Source organism: Pelecanus crispus, chromosome 6 (assembly GCF_030463565.1).
Source record: "Pelecanus crispus isolate bPelCri1 chromosome 6, bPelCri1.pri, whole genome shotgun sequence".
Classification (NCBI taxonomy): domain Eukaryota; kingdom Metazoa; phylum Chordata; class Aves; order Pelecaniformes; family Pelecanidae; genus Pelecanus; species Pelecanus crispus.
The window spans coordinates 61,503,561-61,522,305 of record NC_134648.1 but is presented as its reverse complement, the minus strand read 5'-3'; the positions used below and the strand labels follow the sequence as shown (position 1 = coordinate 61,522,305).

Below are 18,745 nucleotides of genomic sequence, written 5' to 3'. Positions count from 1 at the left end.
TCTCCTTCTAAGCCCAGGTAACAGTGCTCCACAACCCATACTAGCAGCTGACTGTGATGGCACAATGGCCAAACAGCCCCTAATTAAAAGAAAACAAGGGATTTCCATTCCAGAGGGTGCTAGTGAAAAACTCGGAAAGAAATTCCGTGCAACTTGATCTGAGGTATGAAGAAATCATTGGACAAACTGTTCTAAAGAATGAACCCGGTAGAGATTTCTTTTGCAGATGGTACCTGAACTGAACAAGCTTTAAACAAACTAGCTCAAGCCTGTTAGAAATGCAGCTGTGCTGTGTAATGCAGGCTTTGAGATCCACCTGAAAAGATAGAATCAACTAAATAAGCTTGTATGGCAATTTAAGTGAAAACTGACTCAGGTATGTCCACAGAATCACAGCTAAGCTTTATGCCTGGCTGCTACTTTGGTGTCTGGGGCCTCTTGAAGCATCAGTCCAACTCCTGTATTGTGTGCCTGGAGGCACCTGCTCAGTGTCAGCGTAATTTCAGAAAGGTATTTCAAGGGATTGTTGAGGGAAGGAAGAATGACTGCATGGTTGCGATTAGTTTTTCAGTAGCTATAGCTTACCTCATGTCAGTGTTTGGATCTTCCTATGTCTGACCTACTGTACGAGAGGAGGGAAGTAGCTGTATGGTGAATGATCATACAGGGTTGATTACAAACAACTAAATTGCATTAAGTTGAACTGATTGCAACTAAAGGCAATCCAGCTTTTTTTTTTTTTTTCCTTCAAAGAGGAAGAAGTTGACTTGTGCTACATCTGTTCCTGTTTTCAACAATGTTTTAGGTATATAGTCTCAGTATACCTGCCAGTTTAGAATTTGCAATGTGAAGTTGAACACATGAGCTGAAAGCACTCTTCTTCCTTAGTGAGAACGCTCATGAGCTGCAGAAGTGGTGCACACAAATGGGAGGCCAGTTAGTCAGCAAAAACTCTCACTCTGATCTCCCTCTCCTGTATGGTAATTTCTTTTTTATCATGTTTAGAGTCTGGGTAGGCCATTTACATGGAAGGGGAACTACTATCTAGAAAAGTGTAATGATGATTTGAAATATGTTGGTACCAACTACCTGTGAAAGCATTCATTCTGTATGACTGGCAGAGATTTTTATTTTGCAGTTTCATTCACAAGGTGGAAAGCCATTTAAAATACTATTTAACTTCTAGCCTTGCACCCTTCCACTAACATCTGCATATTTATTTTATTAAAGCAACTTTGCTTTCTCCCTTATCCCCATTCTGGAGATACAGAGAAGGTTTTAATCAGCTTGGAAACAAAGCTGTTAGAACAGTAAGATACAGTAGCTTATGTCTTAGGGCAAAGGCTTCTGAGCTTGCCCTCTGACCTGCCCCAGCAGCAAGGAATGCTGCAGCTGGAGCCATTTACAGTGAACACAGTCCTTAACTCCTTGAAGATAGCTGTGAAGTTAACTGGAAAAAAAAAAACAAACCAAAAACCCAAACAAACCCAAAACCACTGAACGCCCCAAAAACCCTCACAGCTATAGATTTGTGTGTACTGGCACTAGGCCACAGATCTCTCTAGAATTAAGATTTGTGAATGGTCTGAATGGTCTTCAACCACCTCCTCTGAGACTAAATAAAACTGAACTGCTGACCTTCAGCTGCAGCCAAGAACCCTAAACTCATCTAGTGAGGATTTCACTTAAACCAGTTATTTAACCCAGCATACTGAAACAAATAATCCACTAGAAAAAATAATACAGGAACAATCAGGTAAGAAATAAGTTGAAGGGTAAACCACATGGGACAGTATTTACTCAGACATTCAAAGTCTGCTTATTCACTATGATAATCCAACCGTGGGTTAACTTCTGAACTGAAAATGCACCTTTTGTTACTTCAGGCCTAATGCAGAAGTTAACACGTAAAGAGCTGAATAGTTTGGGAAGCTCTAGCTACTTCAAGCATATTTGAGACCATCTTGATCTCATCATTAGTATTTGCTAATAGGTGGAACTGGTTTCACTGAAGATTTTTATAGTAGCTGTAAGCTGGTACCACAGCCCAGGTGCTGAGCTATGCACAAAAAGCAGTAGCTGAAAGGTGCATGTTCAGCTGAGCTGCTAATAGCTAGAACTTACTTATACATATTTTAGCTAATACTTCACACTACAGCTGGTACCCAGAGCACACTGCTAGCAGTAGGTCTGCTTCCTTACTGTACAACATATTTCAAATGATCCTGGGGAAAGTGACAGTATAAGTTCCAGATACTACTATTCTGGTGATGGAAACAAAAGCAACTCATAGAAGCTGAAACAGGACAAGGACATTATGTGACGGTTAAAGCCGATCTTGGCTGATACATGTAGTTCCCAACTCTGTTCATCAAAATTGGATGAGAACTACAAGAAGCAGACAAAGACTACCTGATGTGCTGGTCTAGGATTCATTCTTTATAAGGGAATAAAACCAGACAGGACAGTTCAACCTACACAGATTAACTATAGGAGCTACAAAACAGTATGGAAAGGGTAGACAGCAAGAATTCTTTATTTTAATAACTAGCAGACATCAAATGAAACAAGCATCTGAAGCACGCTGAGGTAACCACTTAGCACAGAAAAAAATTAATTAGAGTAGGACAAGAAAGTCTTGTTTAGGATACTTTAGCTTCTGAATGCATCTCAGCAGCTGCGTAAAAGCAGGTTACTTCAAGCAACAGCCAGTTCACTGCAAATAATTCATGCAGTGTCATCAGATGTCATAGCAGATATTGTCACGCTGTGTGTCTTACTGTGCTGAAGACTTACTTACATTCCAAGGTTCTTGTTACTGGAGGTTAGCTGAACCAGCTGCTGAGTGAGCTGTATGAAGGTCAACGATACGCTTGACCACTGACTTACTACTTGTTATTCTCTGAAAAGATCATAGGTACAGTTTTTCCAGACCAGAAAAATCATTGTAAGAATTGTATTTCCAGAAATAGAGTCAAAAGTCTTGCTATAGATTTTATTTCATATAATATGATCCATCAAGTATCACATCTACGAATAACCATCTAAAAATCTCATCCAGTTTTCCTTCAAAGAAATCTAGCCTACCAGCTTTCCAATGCACTGCCCCTTTCTAGTCAACTTAACACAAATCCATCTGACAGCCTAACCTAACCAGGCTACAAAAGGTACAGGTGAATAGTACACAGAACACTGACAATTACTACAGCATTACCAGTCAAAACAAATCTTTTCACTCGGTGCAGAGAACTGCAACACCACGTTCATAGAAGCTACGAGGGTCTTCCTTGGTAGCTATTTCGAAGTCAACCGTGAAAATGAGATCAGCACGAGTGAAGTTCAGATAAACTGGTAAAGTAACCTGGGGAAAAACATGAATATAGAAGAAGAGATATGTTAAGGCAGCTGAAGAGCATGAGAAGTTTCTATAATGCTACATGGTATTTATGAGATGGGAATTTAGTCTCAGATAACTCAATACCCAAAATATGAGAAAAAAATCAAGCCTAATAAATTCACCTAAAGCACAACCTTCTTTATAGATATAAATACAAGTTTTGGCCTGAACAGCATTAGTATTTTTGGATGCCTCTCCTCCTTCTTATCTAACTACAAAGGAAAGACCTAGTCAACACTAGGTCTGTTTGCTGCTAGCCCAGAATTTAGGTACCAACTGACACTGAGAATATTAGAAAAAGACAATTTGATTTGTGGTGCCCGATAACAGTATCCATAAAGCCTCAGGAAAAAAACTACTTGGTAGATCTAATTATGAGAGTTCTTTTTAAAATTATTTTTATCAGTACTTACAACATTTGCTTTTTTATCAGCATTTGTCTGCTTGATCCAGCGAAGCTGTGTAATGGGCAGTACAGTTGAAATAGCATTCGAAAGCGACAGCTTGTTATTACTGCATGTAGCTCCCTGCAGCTTCAGGCCTGTAAATTGAAATACACTTTAGAGTTCTAAGAGCTTTCAATACATCCAAAGACTGTCTCCCCATGTATCATTTAAAGGCTAAGGCCACTAAATGAGAGATAAGTATTTCATACCACAAAATAAAGAGGTTGTAGCAGATACACTATCCAATACTGCTTAAATATATACTGAGTGTCTTGAGATTTACTAGCATTATAAGTACTTCCCTACTAATGCCAAGCTAATCTTTAAACAACTTCAGAAAGTGTGTATTAACTTTTCAATGATATGATCTTCTTCATTTGATACAGCCCATTTAATTCCAGAAGCTTCTGAAAATATTTTAGAGCAAGGACCTCCTTCTTTAAGTTTACCTGTCACTCCAAAACTGCACGCATCCAGTACTGCATTCTGTGTAGTTGTAACATTGACCTCAAGACAGAGTTCTTCAAGGGACCAACTGTTTGCTTGGGCAACATATTGTCTTGTAGCAGTAATATATGCCTCTGGTACAAACAGGCCACCAAGGCACACGTGGATGTTCTATTTGAGGGGGAAAAAAATTTTTAAAAAGGGTATCAGCTGCAGTATTAATTAATGGTTATCATAAATACTACTTCAGCAATCTACTTACACTAAAATTTTCTTGCTGCTACTGGAACACTGTGTAACTGCTAAACTGCTTTTTGCTCTAAGGCTACATCTACTGTCATTCTAAAATACTAAGTTTCCCTCTAATCTGTATGAACAGTTAGCCTGCTAAGCCCCACCATTTTGAGATCAGGAGATACAACAGTATTTACAAGCACATTTTGGAGAATATTGACTGAAGTTGTTTTGCCTGAGGAACTATTTAGAAGTCTTGATGTGAAGACTCCATGAAGTAGTTATACAGCTCCACCTGAATTACGTATAACCTCTAGAAAAAGTCAGCACAAGATACCTTTAGTTCTTTTGCTCCACCAGAAGCAGCTGCCTGGGAAATATTCTGCAGCTGTTTAATGCGCTCACTGAAGTCAGACACCCACTGAATAACAGTCATACCAGCTGGCACTGTGTAATGAGACCAGCTACGAGGCAAAATACCTGTGAAAAATGTCATTAGAATTAAGTCTTGTTTGCATACAAGTTGGAATTACACACTATTTTGACACTTTACTTTCTCTCCCGATAGCCATTTAAGACTTGGACCAGGACATCAGCCTCTATCTTAAAAGGCTCCTCAGTAAGTGAAAGAACTTTCAAGGATTACAAAACAAATGGCCTTCAGATCTAGTATTTATTTAAAATACCATCCAGTTACAGAAACCCTTCAACAGCAACTTCAGTTACACACAGCTATATACTGCTGTAACTGATCTTCAAGCTGTGGTGAAGATTTGAATCCTTTAGAAAAAATTAAAGAGGTCAAGTGTCTGTGTTTTAGGAAATGCTTTTGTTCAAAGCAGACAGCAGACCTTCACGTACTAGAAGTAGGATGTCTATGAAAATTCCACCTTTATGTACAATCTTGAAACAGAAGTTTAGAGAACTTGAATATTTTCTAGATTTTATAGGAGCAATATTACTCACTTTGTGGTATAAATAACTTTGTTCCATCATAATTCAGAGACTGAAAGAATTGAGAAAGATTCCAGCTTAGAAATTAAGCTGCTGATATAAGCTGTACAAAAAAGCCTAATATTACCTACTTCAACTTGAAATCCCAAACCAAACCAATTGGAATTTTATGTTTGACTTTAAAGTATTCCTTCTGTCAAATGGTAAAGTCAATCCCAATTTTCCTGCAATTTTTTTTAAGCTGCTGAGCATAATAGCCTCCATCTTAGAGAGTGCAAGAGGCAAAGAGAGCACTGGGAGATGCTAATTTGAATTACCATACCTTTCACCAGTTCATTTATAAGTGTACGCAGATAGTTGGTTTGTTTCTTTTTTCCTTCACACACTTGAACCACATCTGCAAGGTCCTGACGAACATCCTGAAGCAGCTTAGCTCCCATTTTCACCTCTCTCTCAAAGAATCGGAACAAAGGATCCTGATTGTCAAAACATTGAAAGTAAGTTGCACATCAAAGTTCAAGATTCTTGCTGGAAAACTGCTACAAAAAGCAACCCTCAAATCCTGTATGGACTGACCACAGACACTGTGACTATAAGCACTAAACACGAGTATGCAGTCTACGGTGCAGAAAATGATTGCAGAGACTGTTTTAGAACCAACAATCTCCTCTCCCTTGGAGAAGCAAGAAAGTAGAAGTCTTAGTTGAACGATTAATGCAAACTGCCTACTGCAGCTCCTTCCAATCAACTCTGGATTTCTTTTAAACAGCAACAAAAGGTTCTCGCCTACTATCCCAGAGTAAGTCTTTACAAGCAGTTAGGCAATCATGGGCATATTCAATTGGGGAGCTTATTCCTGAGTTAGAGCTTAGGGTACTACTGTCCAGATCTCAGAAGTTTCCTCCAGCTCTTGCAATTTCTGTTCCCAGTTAGCAGAAGCTGCTGCCGTATCTCCCCTCAGTAATTGATGTGCACTGGCTCTAAAGGCAGTATCGTAAGTACCAAGTCAGTGTGCTAGAAGTACAACAGGAAGCACTTGTTTCTTGCTACCTGATCACAGAGAAGCTTCAGAAGTGGTACCCTCGGACAGACAGTTTGCCATTGTATTTCTTCAAATAACCCCCAGAATACATAAACCAACTTTTAAGAGCATTTCAAGAAATGCAGCAGGGCATTACATAGCTATGGCAGTCAGAATCAGCAATGATGCAGGTTCCATTGTCCCCCACCACAGTTTAATGAGTACTTGCAAATCACAATGCACTTCCAACGTCCCAGAATTTGTGCACTTCCTATGCTCACGTTAGACAAAACTTAGTCCTTACCTTAATGTTTTCCACAGTTCGCTTCAGATGGTTTAGAGTCTGTGGGATAAGGTGAAGCCAGTTAGAGGCTGTGGTATGCAGTGTTCTCATCCAGGCTGGGCGGCCATCTGATGTAGAATCAGTTCTTGTCTTCTTCTCAGTTTCTGCATAAGCTAGATCATCCTCATCCTCTAGCATCTGCATTTTCAGCATTTTACTGATCATATCTATGCCTAAAACAGCATATATGCTGTTAGTCAGAGAAGCAGTGGCATCAAGGCAAAAACATTCTACTACATGCAAGAACTAGGACTTTTCTTTTTCCCTAGTCTAGACCTAAGATACAGAACTGACTAGCTATAGGTGGCTCCAGAGCTAACAATAAAGCTTTCCAGAATCAAGATGGGAGCTTGACATCTGGAAAGTCAAGTGTTTAATTCACAAGCTTCTAGTCAGTTTTTGGACTGCTCCAGCATTTTACTTTGCAGAAGTTAAACCAACTATGTTGAGGGAGGAGGGGAAAGCTATTACCTCTTCAGTAGGATTTGTATTTCTCTTCTGCTTTTTAGTTAAAACGGTGGCCTGGTAATCTATGCAAGACATTGTTAAAGTTCTGATTTTACCTTGTGTGGTGAGAAGAACTTTTTCTGCATTATTTGGCAGGCCCAGCCATGATGGCGTTTGTGTGTCTGGCAGCATCTCAACCCACTGGACAAATTCTTCACGCCTGCAAATCAGAGTTTTAATATTCATTAGAAGGTTTCCCCATTCTTTGCCTGAGACAAATGTTTACACAGCTAAATTCCAGCACAGAGATACAGGTTAGGGTTTTTCTGTTGGTGGTGTTTTGGCTTTTTTTTTTAAATTTTAAAAAAGAAAAGTTGTACACAGAGATCAGGATAAGGAAAAAATGATACCTGATTCCATCTGGCATCTGAATATCTTTGTGTCCATCAACTTTGCAAGCCAGTTTGAATTCACTATCAAAACTTAAAGTAGTGAACAGACGTTCCAAGAAAGTGTTTAACAAACGTTGATCAAATTCATTATCGATGCGACCTCCATAGATAGACTGTGCCATCAGTGTCTTTAATGCAGACCAGGGGATTTTATCAGGTGAGATGTTTTGGCGGCCCTATAAATAAAATGCAATGTAATTAGCAGGAAACAATCCTTTTCACCTCTCCTCTGAGACAGGAATCAAGTTAAATTGCCACCAGGTTATTTGAGCCTACTTATCTAACTTACTAAATGCTTCCAGAACAGACTGCCTCACTGAAGATCTTAAGTAATCTAAGTATTACCTATACCTAAGTACACAAAGCTACTTGCCTTTGCTGTATCATCAAGCCATGTATCTACTGTGTCACAGGCAGATCTCAGATCAGATTCTCCAAATTCATACTTCTTGGACCAACCCAATGGGGCATAGCGCAAACGCTCTTGGATAATGGCATGGAACCACGCAAGGAGGAAATATAAACGAGCACGCTCATTTGGAGACTAAGAAGTGGAGAGAACAAAAAAAATAAATACACTTATTACACAAGTGAACTGATAATCACAGCTTGCTAAAAGGCTAGAAAAAAAATCAGACTTAATGCTAGATTGCTACCAAAACTGAATACATTCGACCAACAGAAAGAGCAACTACTACTTTATTTCTGTGAGAACAGAAAAATTCTATATAAGTTTTATCATCTTTTTCTAAGGTAAGATTTTAACAAACACATCGTGACATTTCCTTTCAGCCACACAAGCCGCAGCCTTACCTTGCACATTCTAGAAACCGGAATGCTACTGAAAGTCCTCAGCATATTTGCCTTTACACCAGGAGGAGGTTCAAACACGAAGATTCGGCCAGCACGTAACAAATTCACTGGCACCTAGGAGAGAAAAGATCAATGAACTCACATCCAACTCCTTTAGCCTTCACTAAATTAAATCCCTCTAACAGCACAGTTTGCATTAGATTCAGAACCTCGCTGTGAGCACACACAGTGATGTCCTGCCTTTCTTTGGAAGGGTAGGGGAAACAGCAGAAAGAATGGTATGAAGTTTTCAGCTACAATTAAGTTATCAGAAACCAAGGCTAGTAACTACCCTGACAAGCACGTATTCTCCTCCTCCTTTAATGCAGAAAGGTAGAAATGAGAAAACCTTCCCTGGGTAGCACTCTTGGCTCTGCAAGCCAGTATTCTATCAGAGCATCAAATTTCAGATCAGTGTTACCTTTGGATTAATCTCCATGGTAAGGAAGAGTCTGAAGCAAGCATGGGGTTGTAGGGAATGCAGCTTCTTTTCTAGTTGCATGAGCCAGCCAGGAGCCAGGTGAACGTTCTTCAGCATTACCCATCTGTGAAGTTTTGAAGAACAAGTGCTTTTTAGTGTACAGCTTATGGATCCTGGCTATAATCACCACAAAAAGTAACAGAATGTTGTATTAATGCTACAGTTTTTCCTCCCTCTTTAAAATCTGTCTTCTACATAGAATCAGTTACAGTCTACTGTAAATGGCATAACTTTTCTGTTTTGCAGATACAACCTACTTCTCTTGAAAATATTTAAATCAAATAGGTTGTGAATAGCTGTGCTTAAGTTTACAAATTTCAGTTCAGAAGACAGTCCCAATTTCTTTAACCAGTTTTACCTATTTAGCCAATGATTATTTCCCTCTCCCCCCACCACTTACCTTTCTACTAGACAGTATTCTAGCTAAAAAGGAGATAGAACTTACCTTCCAGATTTCACTGCTGTGTTTATTGCTTTATCTGCTTGGTTAAACCCTTCAGCAGAACCTAAAAGGCAGAAGATTGCTAAAGCTTTTACTGCTAACGATTTAATTTATGCTTAGATGATGAAATGTGGTATGTTCTTACCAATAGCAATAGAAGTAATCTGTGTATTCTGCTCAGCTGCAAGGTCTTCAACATGACCACTGGCGTCATAACCAGGCACTGAGCACATCAGCACAGGGGTATTAGGTTTCACCTATTGTCCAAGAAGTTTAAGAGGATACAAATAAGTCACTACATGAATACAAGAATGCAGTAAGCTCAGTTCTTCTTCCCTCTGGCCAGCTAAAGACATTATGCTACTCTTAGTTTTACATTGCCAAATAGGAAAGCAATCCCTTCTTCATACCTTGGGGAGAAGGATAAATAGAAGAAATTTTCCAGTGGATAGCTTTACTCACTATGGAACCCATGCAAGGTGGCACTGAGCATTACACCTCAGGATTTTAGCCTTTCAAAACCAAGCAGGTTACCTCTGTATCTACGATGTGTGTCAGATCTAAAGGCTGCTCCATAATGGACATGAAAGACTCTCCAAGATTTGTGGAAACAAAGGTATGTGCCATCGCCAACAAACGATCTGGACGGAAGGCCTGGATCAGAAGCAAGCGATGAATGGCTTGTCCAATAGGAGCTGAAAAAGGGAGACAGGATTAGATGGACAGGTAAGAAAACATCCTCAACACCTTCCTCTTTTCAATTCTCCATTGAATTTTTCCCATCTTGTTCTGACAACCAGGTATTTGGAGAGTTAATTATCCCTGTGAAAGATCTGTTACAACATATTAATGGATTCCTTATATTCTGTCTTCACTTTGACAGTCAAAAGAGACTTCAGTTGGTTTGTCTTCTGTGACATTTTAATTACCTGCTCAATTGCTTATGCTGTGAGCCCTTTAAAAGCCTACCTTGACAAGATGCCTTTGCATTCTACTGAAATGCTACTGGTTTACAAAATCTGCAGTCTAGAAGTATTGCCACGAAGTGATTTGAACTTCCAGAGACAACAGAGCTCTTCACATCTTCTCATTCATTCAATAATCTGCCTTTCTGCTAGATTTTGAAGTATTATATACTTGCCTAGCATGGATAGGATAGATAACCTAGAGTTGCTTCAGTTAACAGTCAAGCAGCTTTATGGTAGCTAGTAAATACAAGCTTAGAATCCTTAATTTAGAAAGCCACCTACAGGAGCGAGCCCTGAATGCTCACAGATGACAAACATTTCCAAATGTTACCTTTCGGATAGGGGAGGAGCTGAAGGGCAACGGTTATCCTTAGGCTCTAACTCTTAACAAATTAGCACTAACCACTAATGCAGCAAGAATTAATACTTCATACTTAGATAAAACTGCAGGAGGAAACATTCTAGTAGACCAGCCCTGTCCTCAGAAAATCTGTGTCTTGGAGCTTTTTAGAGTATTGAGCTGCCTCCAGATTTGCAATGACTAAGGTCAATCCAAACTATTATTCAATCTAATGAGACTGTGGAGGTATATTTCACCCTCAGTGAAAGACCACATCACAGGTTAAAGTGCAGGAACCAAGTGTAGTGACTACTGCTTAAAAAAAGTTTGGGTTTTTAAAAAAAAAAAACAAAACCACAAAAACAAAAAAACCCAACACCAAACAAACAAAAAATCCCCAAACACCCCCCCCAAACCCAAAACCACCAGACTTGAGATTCTTCCACAATCCCAACTTTACAATTTTCCCAGGCATTAAGGTCCAAATTAAAGTTCTACTTTAGAATTGCTTTAAAATCATAGTAATTCTACTTAAAGTCAGTACAGTAGGACTGGTGTGGACAATACCGCAACTTAACTTACTTGCAGGTTTTTCTTCAGTCCAAAGGTATGGTACAGTCTGCTCTGGTGAACTGCTATCCAGCCAGATACAGAATTGCTATATTGAAAGAAAATGCAAAAAACGTGAAATGCAGTTTCACAGCATCAAAAATCTGCTGCAAGGTGCAGGTTCTGTTCATGGTGCAACAGAGATGTTCAATCTCAGCCTTAAAATCTAGAATTTAATGTACTGCAGAAGTCTTCAGCTACATACCAACTTCCAGTAGGCAACAAAGATTGCGAGGGTAGGGTTGAACTTAGTACAGTCCAAGCTTCGCTAGCTTTGCATTTGCAAACAGATCTTTAAAAATTCTAATAAGTAGCTAAATGTTTAAACAATGAAATGCACAAGTTCCTAAGATTTTTCCCATTTAATGCTCATATCTTATCATCTGTCTTTAGAATAAAAATTTAGGTTGAGTACCAGATGAAGCATTTGAGCTTCCATTACAAGTAAGTCTTGAGAAATAAGACAGGGCTAACACTGTCAAACAGAAGCACTATTATATTAAAGAAATTAAGTCAAACATTAAACTTAGCCCCAAATATTGTCCAATACTCAACACAGTTTGGTCTTTTCCAAGGCTTCTACATATAAATGGTTTGAGCGTTTCATATATAAATGGTTTGAACGTTTCCCTGAGCAAGACTGCAATTTGACCAGCACATTTAGTAAATTCTCAAGTCATTCTTCTTCAATGAATTTCTCCAAATTCTGGTTTTTTTTAAACAAAAATCCACATGTAAAACTCAAATTATGCCTAGTTTATTATGCTTTCTTTATATGTGTCCAATCATTTCACTGATATCCCCTAATTCTGCATTGCCTCCAGCACCCTTGATTCTACAGATCTCTACCAAGTCCCAGCCCAAGCTATACATTATTTTACCCCAGGTTGAAGAATTTGAGGAAAATTAGGTGCAGCAAAGAAAATTCAACTTTCAATATAAAAACTAGGCAGGGCAATGAAACAGATACTATTTAAGATATGGACATATTTTGGAACATGCAGTTCACAGTCAGGACAGATATATTCTTAGAACACTTTGGTCATTAGAAGGAACGAAGCATTCAGCAGCTGAGCACTACCCAAATTTATTCCAAATAGTACTGTCCAAGAGCCCACCATAATGATGTTATGTATAGCTTGGGCTGCTCCCGTCTACTGCATAATTATCACACAACAGTGATACAGTAAAAGACATGCAGTATCACACTTTCTGCTACCACAGGAACCAAAGCTGACCGCAAAGTCAGATGAATGGTGAAGCTGCTTCCAAAGCCGAGTGATGAACAATGCTGGTATTTACAACCCAAGTTTCATAGCTTGATTACAAATGAAGTAAGAACATTCATTTCCACAACAACTACAACTAGTTAATCTGTAAGGCTTCCTTTCTCATACTAGGAGAGCTTACTTGTAAGCACAAAGCTCTTAAAACAGACACCTAAAAAGCTTTACCAGGTAGTTTAGTGCAGAAACAAACCCTAGCCAACACTTACCTCATCAGCTTGAACTTTTGAAACAAGGTCCTTAAATGCAGGAAGGCAGCTCAACCTCATCATTGCTTCTGTTTGCTCTACAGTCAAACCATTGATTTTTGGGAGAGATGCAGTGTTTAGTACAATCTCCTTCCCTCTCAAGAAATGCTGGAATTCTGCATCATACGTAGGCTCCCTAATGTTAAGGGAAAAGATGACGTTAGCTAGGTGCCTTCCAGGCATCCCTCCCTTTTCAACTAAAGTGAAGCGAGAAAACAAATGTTTACCCAATAGTGCCTTTCAGTTTAATCCGGGCCAGCAACATAGCAAATGTTATATGATCTTGATGCAGCATGCCACGTGCCACTCTATTGAAAGCCACCTACCAACAAAACAGTGAAGTTAGCAGCATAAGAAGCCTTGAACTCTGACCTTCAAAAATGATTGAAGAACTACATTTACTAATTAAAAAATTGAACCTGAAAGAGATCCTTTGTGATGATTGACAGCCGCTGGGTATGATCTGTAATTCCCTTCAGATTTGGGTTCTCATACAAGACATTGTGATAGATGTCCAAGAAAAACTGGAGAGAGTATTGGTACAGGAAATGTATCTGAAAGACAAAAGAGTTTGGTTTTGCTCTCTAGAGTCCTACTGTTTGACAGTTAATGGCTTATGCCTACCAAACTGCAATACAGCAGCCAGGGCTGGAATTACGCAGTGCCTATTTATAGCTTTGAACAGTAAATACATGAAGCTTCTGGTAGGAGGAACAGCTCATCCTACCTGTTTCAGTGATTCCATAGTAAAGTAGATACTGCTGCATGCTGTAGAAAGAGGCAAGTACTGCTGAGAAACAGTCTCCACTTCTTGCATGACAATATCAGTCTCTTCTACTTTTCTGGTGACCTCTGCTGCTTCCTTCTTCAGGTTCTCGAGAGTAGTAATGATGGTGTCGTCATCCAGGATACGTCCCTTCACTTCATTAAGCGCTTGTAGTAGGGATTTTTCTAACTGACGCAAGCGCAGCTGGAATTCACCTTAATTAGAAGAAAAATTCAGTTATATATTGTATAAACGTGTTAGTTTTTAAGAATTACATGAATTGTGTATGCTTTGCCACAGGACATTCTAAAAAAGGAAGAATATTAGCTATAAAGATATTTCACTGTGTATTTCTATAGCTACAGTAAAACCACTGCATTCTTTTAGAACAGGAGGAAGTTACTTTAATTTTGGTAAGCATACCCTGAAGCTTGAGGAGGTCAGAACGTTTTTCATCAACATCTGGTCTTTCAGCTTTCAGGACTTCATTCAGACACTGGCTCTGCAAGCTGCTGCGAGTTACTGTAAAGTTCACAAATGTAACACGAGAGCAGAGGTCCGGTGGGAATTCAACCTGTCACAAGAAACATGAAAAACTTTCTCAGCTCTCTGACATACCATTTCTACAGCAGGACAGCCTTTTGTTTTACTTACTGTTGGATCTCTGGTGGAGAGGAAGATAACGAAGGATGGTGACAGATCAATATCTTGGTCTCCCAGAGTAATCAGAACTCTGCCTCCAGTTCTCCGGACTTCACGATTCAGAACAGGATTCAGAACTGGATCATAGCTCTCCACATCCTAGAAGCAGAGATGTGTTGAGAGATTCTGTTTCTTGCAAGTGTCTCAACCTAAAAATCCCGATCCAACTGGGGCTTAAAGGTCTGGTAGCAATCAATTTGTGGTTGGTTTTGAATATAGATCAGAAGGTATCTCCACTTTAGATTTGTAGTTGAGCTACACAAGCACAGAGTTTAGGCTATTACCATAAAAAATGTCAGTAGGGGAGTAGTATTATTGTATTAGCTCTAATACATAATAAGCCCTATTCTAAGCAGCACATGCAATGGTTACTGATCTTATCTGTGAGCTAATCCTTTGTCTTCCCATTTCCATACTAAGAAACAAAAAATAGATCCATCTCAAGTGTACATCAACTATTCCTACAGTTACCGATTTCTTTGTATTACTGAAACTTCTTCCTGCTACTCAGAATAGATTCAATTCTAGATAACTAGCCATATTAGGTGCTATTATCTACAACTAGAGATAGCATATGAGAACAAAAGAACAGAGAGGTTGCAAGTCATTTTACAGAGTGGAAGTAAAGATCATTTGAAAATAAAAGCATTTGATCTTAAATTAGTGGGAAAAGGAAATACCTTCTTTTGACTGTGTTTATCTCACTAATATTTTTCTCAGCTAACACCTCACATATCACTCAGTACTAGTTTACTTGTTAAATTACAGCTTGAAAATAAAGTTTTTTGCATCTTACTAACAGAACAATTGCAAACTTTTCTAGTAGGGCAGAATTCAACAATTTTTGAATAGTTTCTACATGATCATGCAACTAACCTGTACCAGAAGTGGGTTACCAAATCTCAAGGCACTTTCCAAGTTCTTCCTGAAAGCATCATCCAAGAAACTAGTACGAGTTATCTTACGGTCTTTATATTCATTCATGATAAACTCTGTAGCTTGCCCAGAGGGATCGATGATCAATGGATACCTAAGTTAGTAATAAAACACTTCCATTATTTGGGTTTTGAATGTAGATAGCCTCTGAGCAGTTTTATGCATTTAGGTTGCATTACTAGTCTCAACTCTAAAAGCTTGTATATTGAAGGAGTAAGTTGGCCAGGTTCAATGACTGACTTCAGTTCGGTTTTGAAAGGTAAGCCTGTATTTGGACAACAAAATGGCTTCAGTTCAAGCCAAATTATTTTAACAGCTAAGCATAACAAAAATGCAAAGATGAGAAGCTTTTACAAACATTAGATGCTCCCACAACAGTGAAACAGTGCTTTGAAAGAGTTACTGTGATTCTTTGATAGGTGCAAAACCCAGCCTGCTGTGAGAATATTGCTTTAGAATTCTACATCTTAGACTGAAATACCTATTGAACCGCTTGAGCATGATGGCATTCTCAGTGCACAGGTCATCTGCAGGTAGAGAACTTGCTTGCCAGCGAAGCCGCTCATCTGCATTGGAAAGGTACTCTGTCCTTGCAATGTCTGTACGGAACTGCAAGAAGTACATATGGTTAGTATTTGAGTAGAGATTCTCCACCTAGCTGGTGAAGATGTTTTGAGTATATGCAGCTCTGCAAGGTATTCTTTTCCAATAGCTTTTTACTTAGCAATCTTAAAACTTCTTTAACTGTTGCAGTAAATTGATTTATGGTTAACTTCTCATGACCGTATCTTTACCTGGATATTTGCTTGCTGCAAATGGTGAGACCACGTAGTGAACAGATTCTGACGCATCTGCTGATCAAAATAGCCAGCATAGGCAATAAAAGCTCCTGAAAGTAAACAGTCTCCTGCAATAGTGGACATCTGGTTCTTGAAAGTTTCACTTGTCTTTTCCCATCTTTCACGTTCAGCAGAAAGACTCTTCAGAAGAGCTGTGCTACGGTTTACCTAGAAATAAGTGGTGAAGTAGTCTCTTTAGATGATAACTTGTTATAGTATTAGATATCTCTGGGGACACTTATATTGACTCAAGGCCCAAGTTAAATTTAAAGGCTCAGAATGAAATTAAATTGGTGTTTTTCCACTTCAGTGTTAATTTATTATGTTGGTATTCAACTGTTATTTGGAAGAATTTAGAAGTGTAAGTGCTGGCATACTAGTGACATGCTAATAATTAGATCAAGTACATTGGGAATTCCGCCCCCCCAATGAAGTCCAGTTAAGACATTATAATTACACTACATCCATGCCTCATTCCAAAGGCTTCCCAGTTATTTTAAGCCTTACGCGAACTGTCTCATTAATCAACTGGCAACATGAGTTGGTATTTCTAACTCCAGCCATGTTTCAGTAGCTTAAGAAGTTCGTGAGATCCAGGGATGAAACAGACAGCTCAGATGCAATGCACAGGGAAAGCAACCAAGTCTGCTCACAGGTTTGAAGAATGGTTCCATTTCTGACTGTCAAAGATTAAAGAACAGAAAACTACTGATATATAAAAGTCTTACTTTTGCTTCTACAGCAGCCAAGTCTGCCTTAATAGCTTGAGCCTCTGAAATCAGTACTGCGTATTCTTCTTTGTAACGGGCAATACTGGCCTCAAGATCACGAATCATCTGCTCTACTTCATTTGCTTTCTGCTGGTTGTCTTTGGCATCATCCTCCAGCTTCTGCAGTTCATTGCGTAGAGGTTCTACTCTCTTCAACATATCGGCATAGTTCAGCTGTAAACAGTAAACAGGCCCTTTATACTTTCCAAAACCATGTGTTAACAAGAGCCGCAGCATTCAGGTATATATTATCAATTGCATCTTTTCAAGCTTAGGTACTTGCAACTTGTATAAGAATTAATAGCTACTTAACAGAAACTTAGGACTGTTCATTGATCCCTAGAACTCTAGTTTAAACCATGCCCAGACACAAAAATAACTGCTTTTTGCAAGATCCTTTTACTGCTCTGTAGACTTACAGGAAGTCATCTGAAAGGCTGAGACCACACTAAGTAGTGTACAGCACTGTTTTGCATAAATACTTGATTGGGTGTCCATGCCAGTACTGAGCTACTCTGCCTTTCTTAGTAAAGAATTGAGTATAGCCAAGCCACAGAACAATCAGCATAGAACCTATTGGCAAGATTCAAGCTAAACAGAGTCTCTACACATCATGCCATTCATAGCAGGCACAGTTTTAACAAGTCAAGCATACTGCTGTATTGAACACCAACAGGCAAGTGAAACCATCCTCGGATATCTCAGTCCAGGGGCATCTTCCCAAAAGCCTATTCCTTTAGGAAACTAGTCAAGTATTTAAAAGTCTGCCTAAAAGACCTTAACAGAGCTACATGCAAGTGTGCCCCACTCTGAAGCAAGACATTAGACTGCATAAGTTTCATTAAGAAGATTGCATTTTCCAGCTGAGAAATCTATTGTCCTGTAGAATGACACTACATACACAAAGGATCGGCTATGGTTTACCTAAAGTTTCTTGGTGCAACAGCTGTATCACAACTGGCCATTAGTTCTCTGGCACAGTACTACAGGGCCCAAAGGCATTCATGTGAGCCTTTTACTGATTTCTTTGAACCAGAATAGGTTGCAATATTTAGGTGAACAGAGACAGATTCAGAGCCTTTAGATACTGTTATATGCCTTCAGGCCCACTCTTCACCTTGTGTTTGCTTTCCCACAGTACGGACTTTACCTGTGCAATTGCCCATTTCACCATTGGCCCGCAGGCCAGTGATGCTCTGTTTACAATTTCATAGTTGTAACTTGGATTTGATAGGTAGTTTTTCTTCATCTTCTCCCGGATGGCATCACTGCAAGGGAAAAGTTTTTAGAGACAGTGTGAGTAGACTGTATACTGTATGTCAGCACACAGGTGTTCAGTATCTCTTTATCAGGCCTGCCTTCCACAGTTGACATGATAATTTTCTAGTAGTTTTGCTGACTGGTAGCCAAGATGTTTTAATTAGTTCAAGACGTGGTTTCAGAAATTACAGCTTACGGGTGATAAAAGGCATTTAACAATATTTTAGGATTAGTCACTCACAAATGGCTTAACTCTGCTCAGAAAAATTTGGGGTTGGAAGGGAATTCAGGAGGTCTCTGGTCTGACCTCCTGCTTAGATTCAGAGCCAGCTAGGAGGTCAGCCTGGATAAAGCCCTCAGCAATCTGGTCTGTTATTGCTGCATAACAACCTTCAAGTAATAATGTGGCTTTGGACAGCAACACACCGCTTTGCATGTTACTCCATGCCTTGAAGTTACTCAACAGCAGCTGTTTTGTCCCAGTTTGCATAACACACCTTTGCTT

General features: G+C 39.2%; 1 protein-coding gene across 2 annotated transcripts in view; it reads right to left on the bottom strand.

Moving 5' to 3' along the window:
- Nucleotides 1-2,518: 2,518 nt before the first annotated feature.
- DYNC1H1 (dynein cytoplasmic 1 heavy chain 1) overlaps nt 2,519-18,745 on the bottom strand; it is a 46,059-nt gene continuing 29,832 nt past the window's right edge. The window contains exons 53-79 of one of the 2 annotated variants that reach the window (XM_075712492.1): nt 18,131-18,248; nt 16,939-17,154; nt 16,166-16,378; nt 15,853-15,980; nt 15,312-15,465; nt 14,388-14,534; nt 14,157-14,307; nt 13,695-13,948; nt 13,387-13,521; nt 13,195-13,289; nt 12,929-13,103; nt 11,407-11,482; nt 10,051-10,211; nt 9,662-9,773; nt 9,520-9,580; nt 9,015-9,138; nt 8,555-8,668; nt 8,115-8,285; nt 7,700-7,917; nt 7,406-7,509; nt 6,804-7,015; nt 5,801-5,954; nt 4,862-5,004; nt 4,293-4,461; nt 3,811-3,938; nt 3,215-3,361; nt 2,519-2,902 (exon numbers count right to left, since the gene is read on the bottom strand). In XM_075712492.1, coding sequence (XP_075568607.1) covers nt 3,233-3,361; nt 3,811-3,938; nt 4,293-4,461; nt 4,862-5,004; nt 5,801-5,954; nt 6,804-7,015; nt 7,406-7,509; nt 7,700-7,917; nt 8,115-8,285; nt 8,555-8,668; nt 9,015-9,138; nt 9,520-9,580; nt 9,662-9,773; nt 10,051-10,211; nt 11,407-11,482; nt 12,929-13,103; nt 13,195-13,289; nt 13,387-13,521; nt 13,695-13,948; nt 14,157-14,307; nt 14,388-14,534; nt 15,312-15,465; nt 15,853-15,980; nt 16,166-16,378; nt 16,939-17,154; nt 18,131-18,248 — 3,862 coding nt within the window. In that variant the 3' untranslated portion in view covers nt 2,519-2,902; nt 3,215-3,232. Of the gene's footprint in view, nt 3,362-3,810; nt 3,939-4,292; nt 4,462-4,861; nt 5,005-5,800; nt 5,955-6,803; nt 7,016-7,405; nt 7,510-7,699; nt 7,918-8,114; nt 8,286-8,554; nt 8,669-9,014; nt 9,139-9,519; nt 9,581-9,661; nt 9,774-10,050; nt 10,212-11,406; nt 11,483-12,928; nt 13,104-13,194; nt 13,290-13,386; nt 13,522-13,694; nt 13,949-14,156; nt 14,308-14,387; nt 14,535-15,311; nt 15,466-15,852; nt 15,981-16,165; nt 16,379-16,938; nt 17,155-18,130; nt 18,249-18,745 lie in introns of both variants that reach the window. The other variant, XM_075712491.1, reaches the window with a different exon arrangement.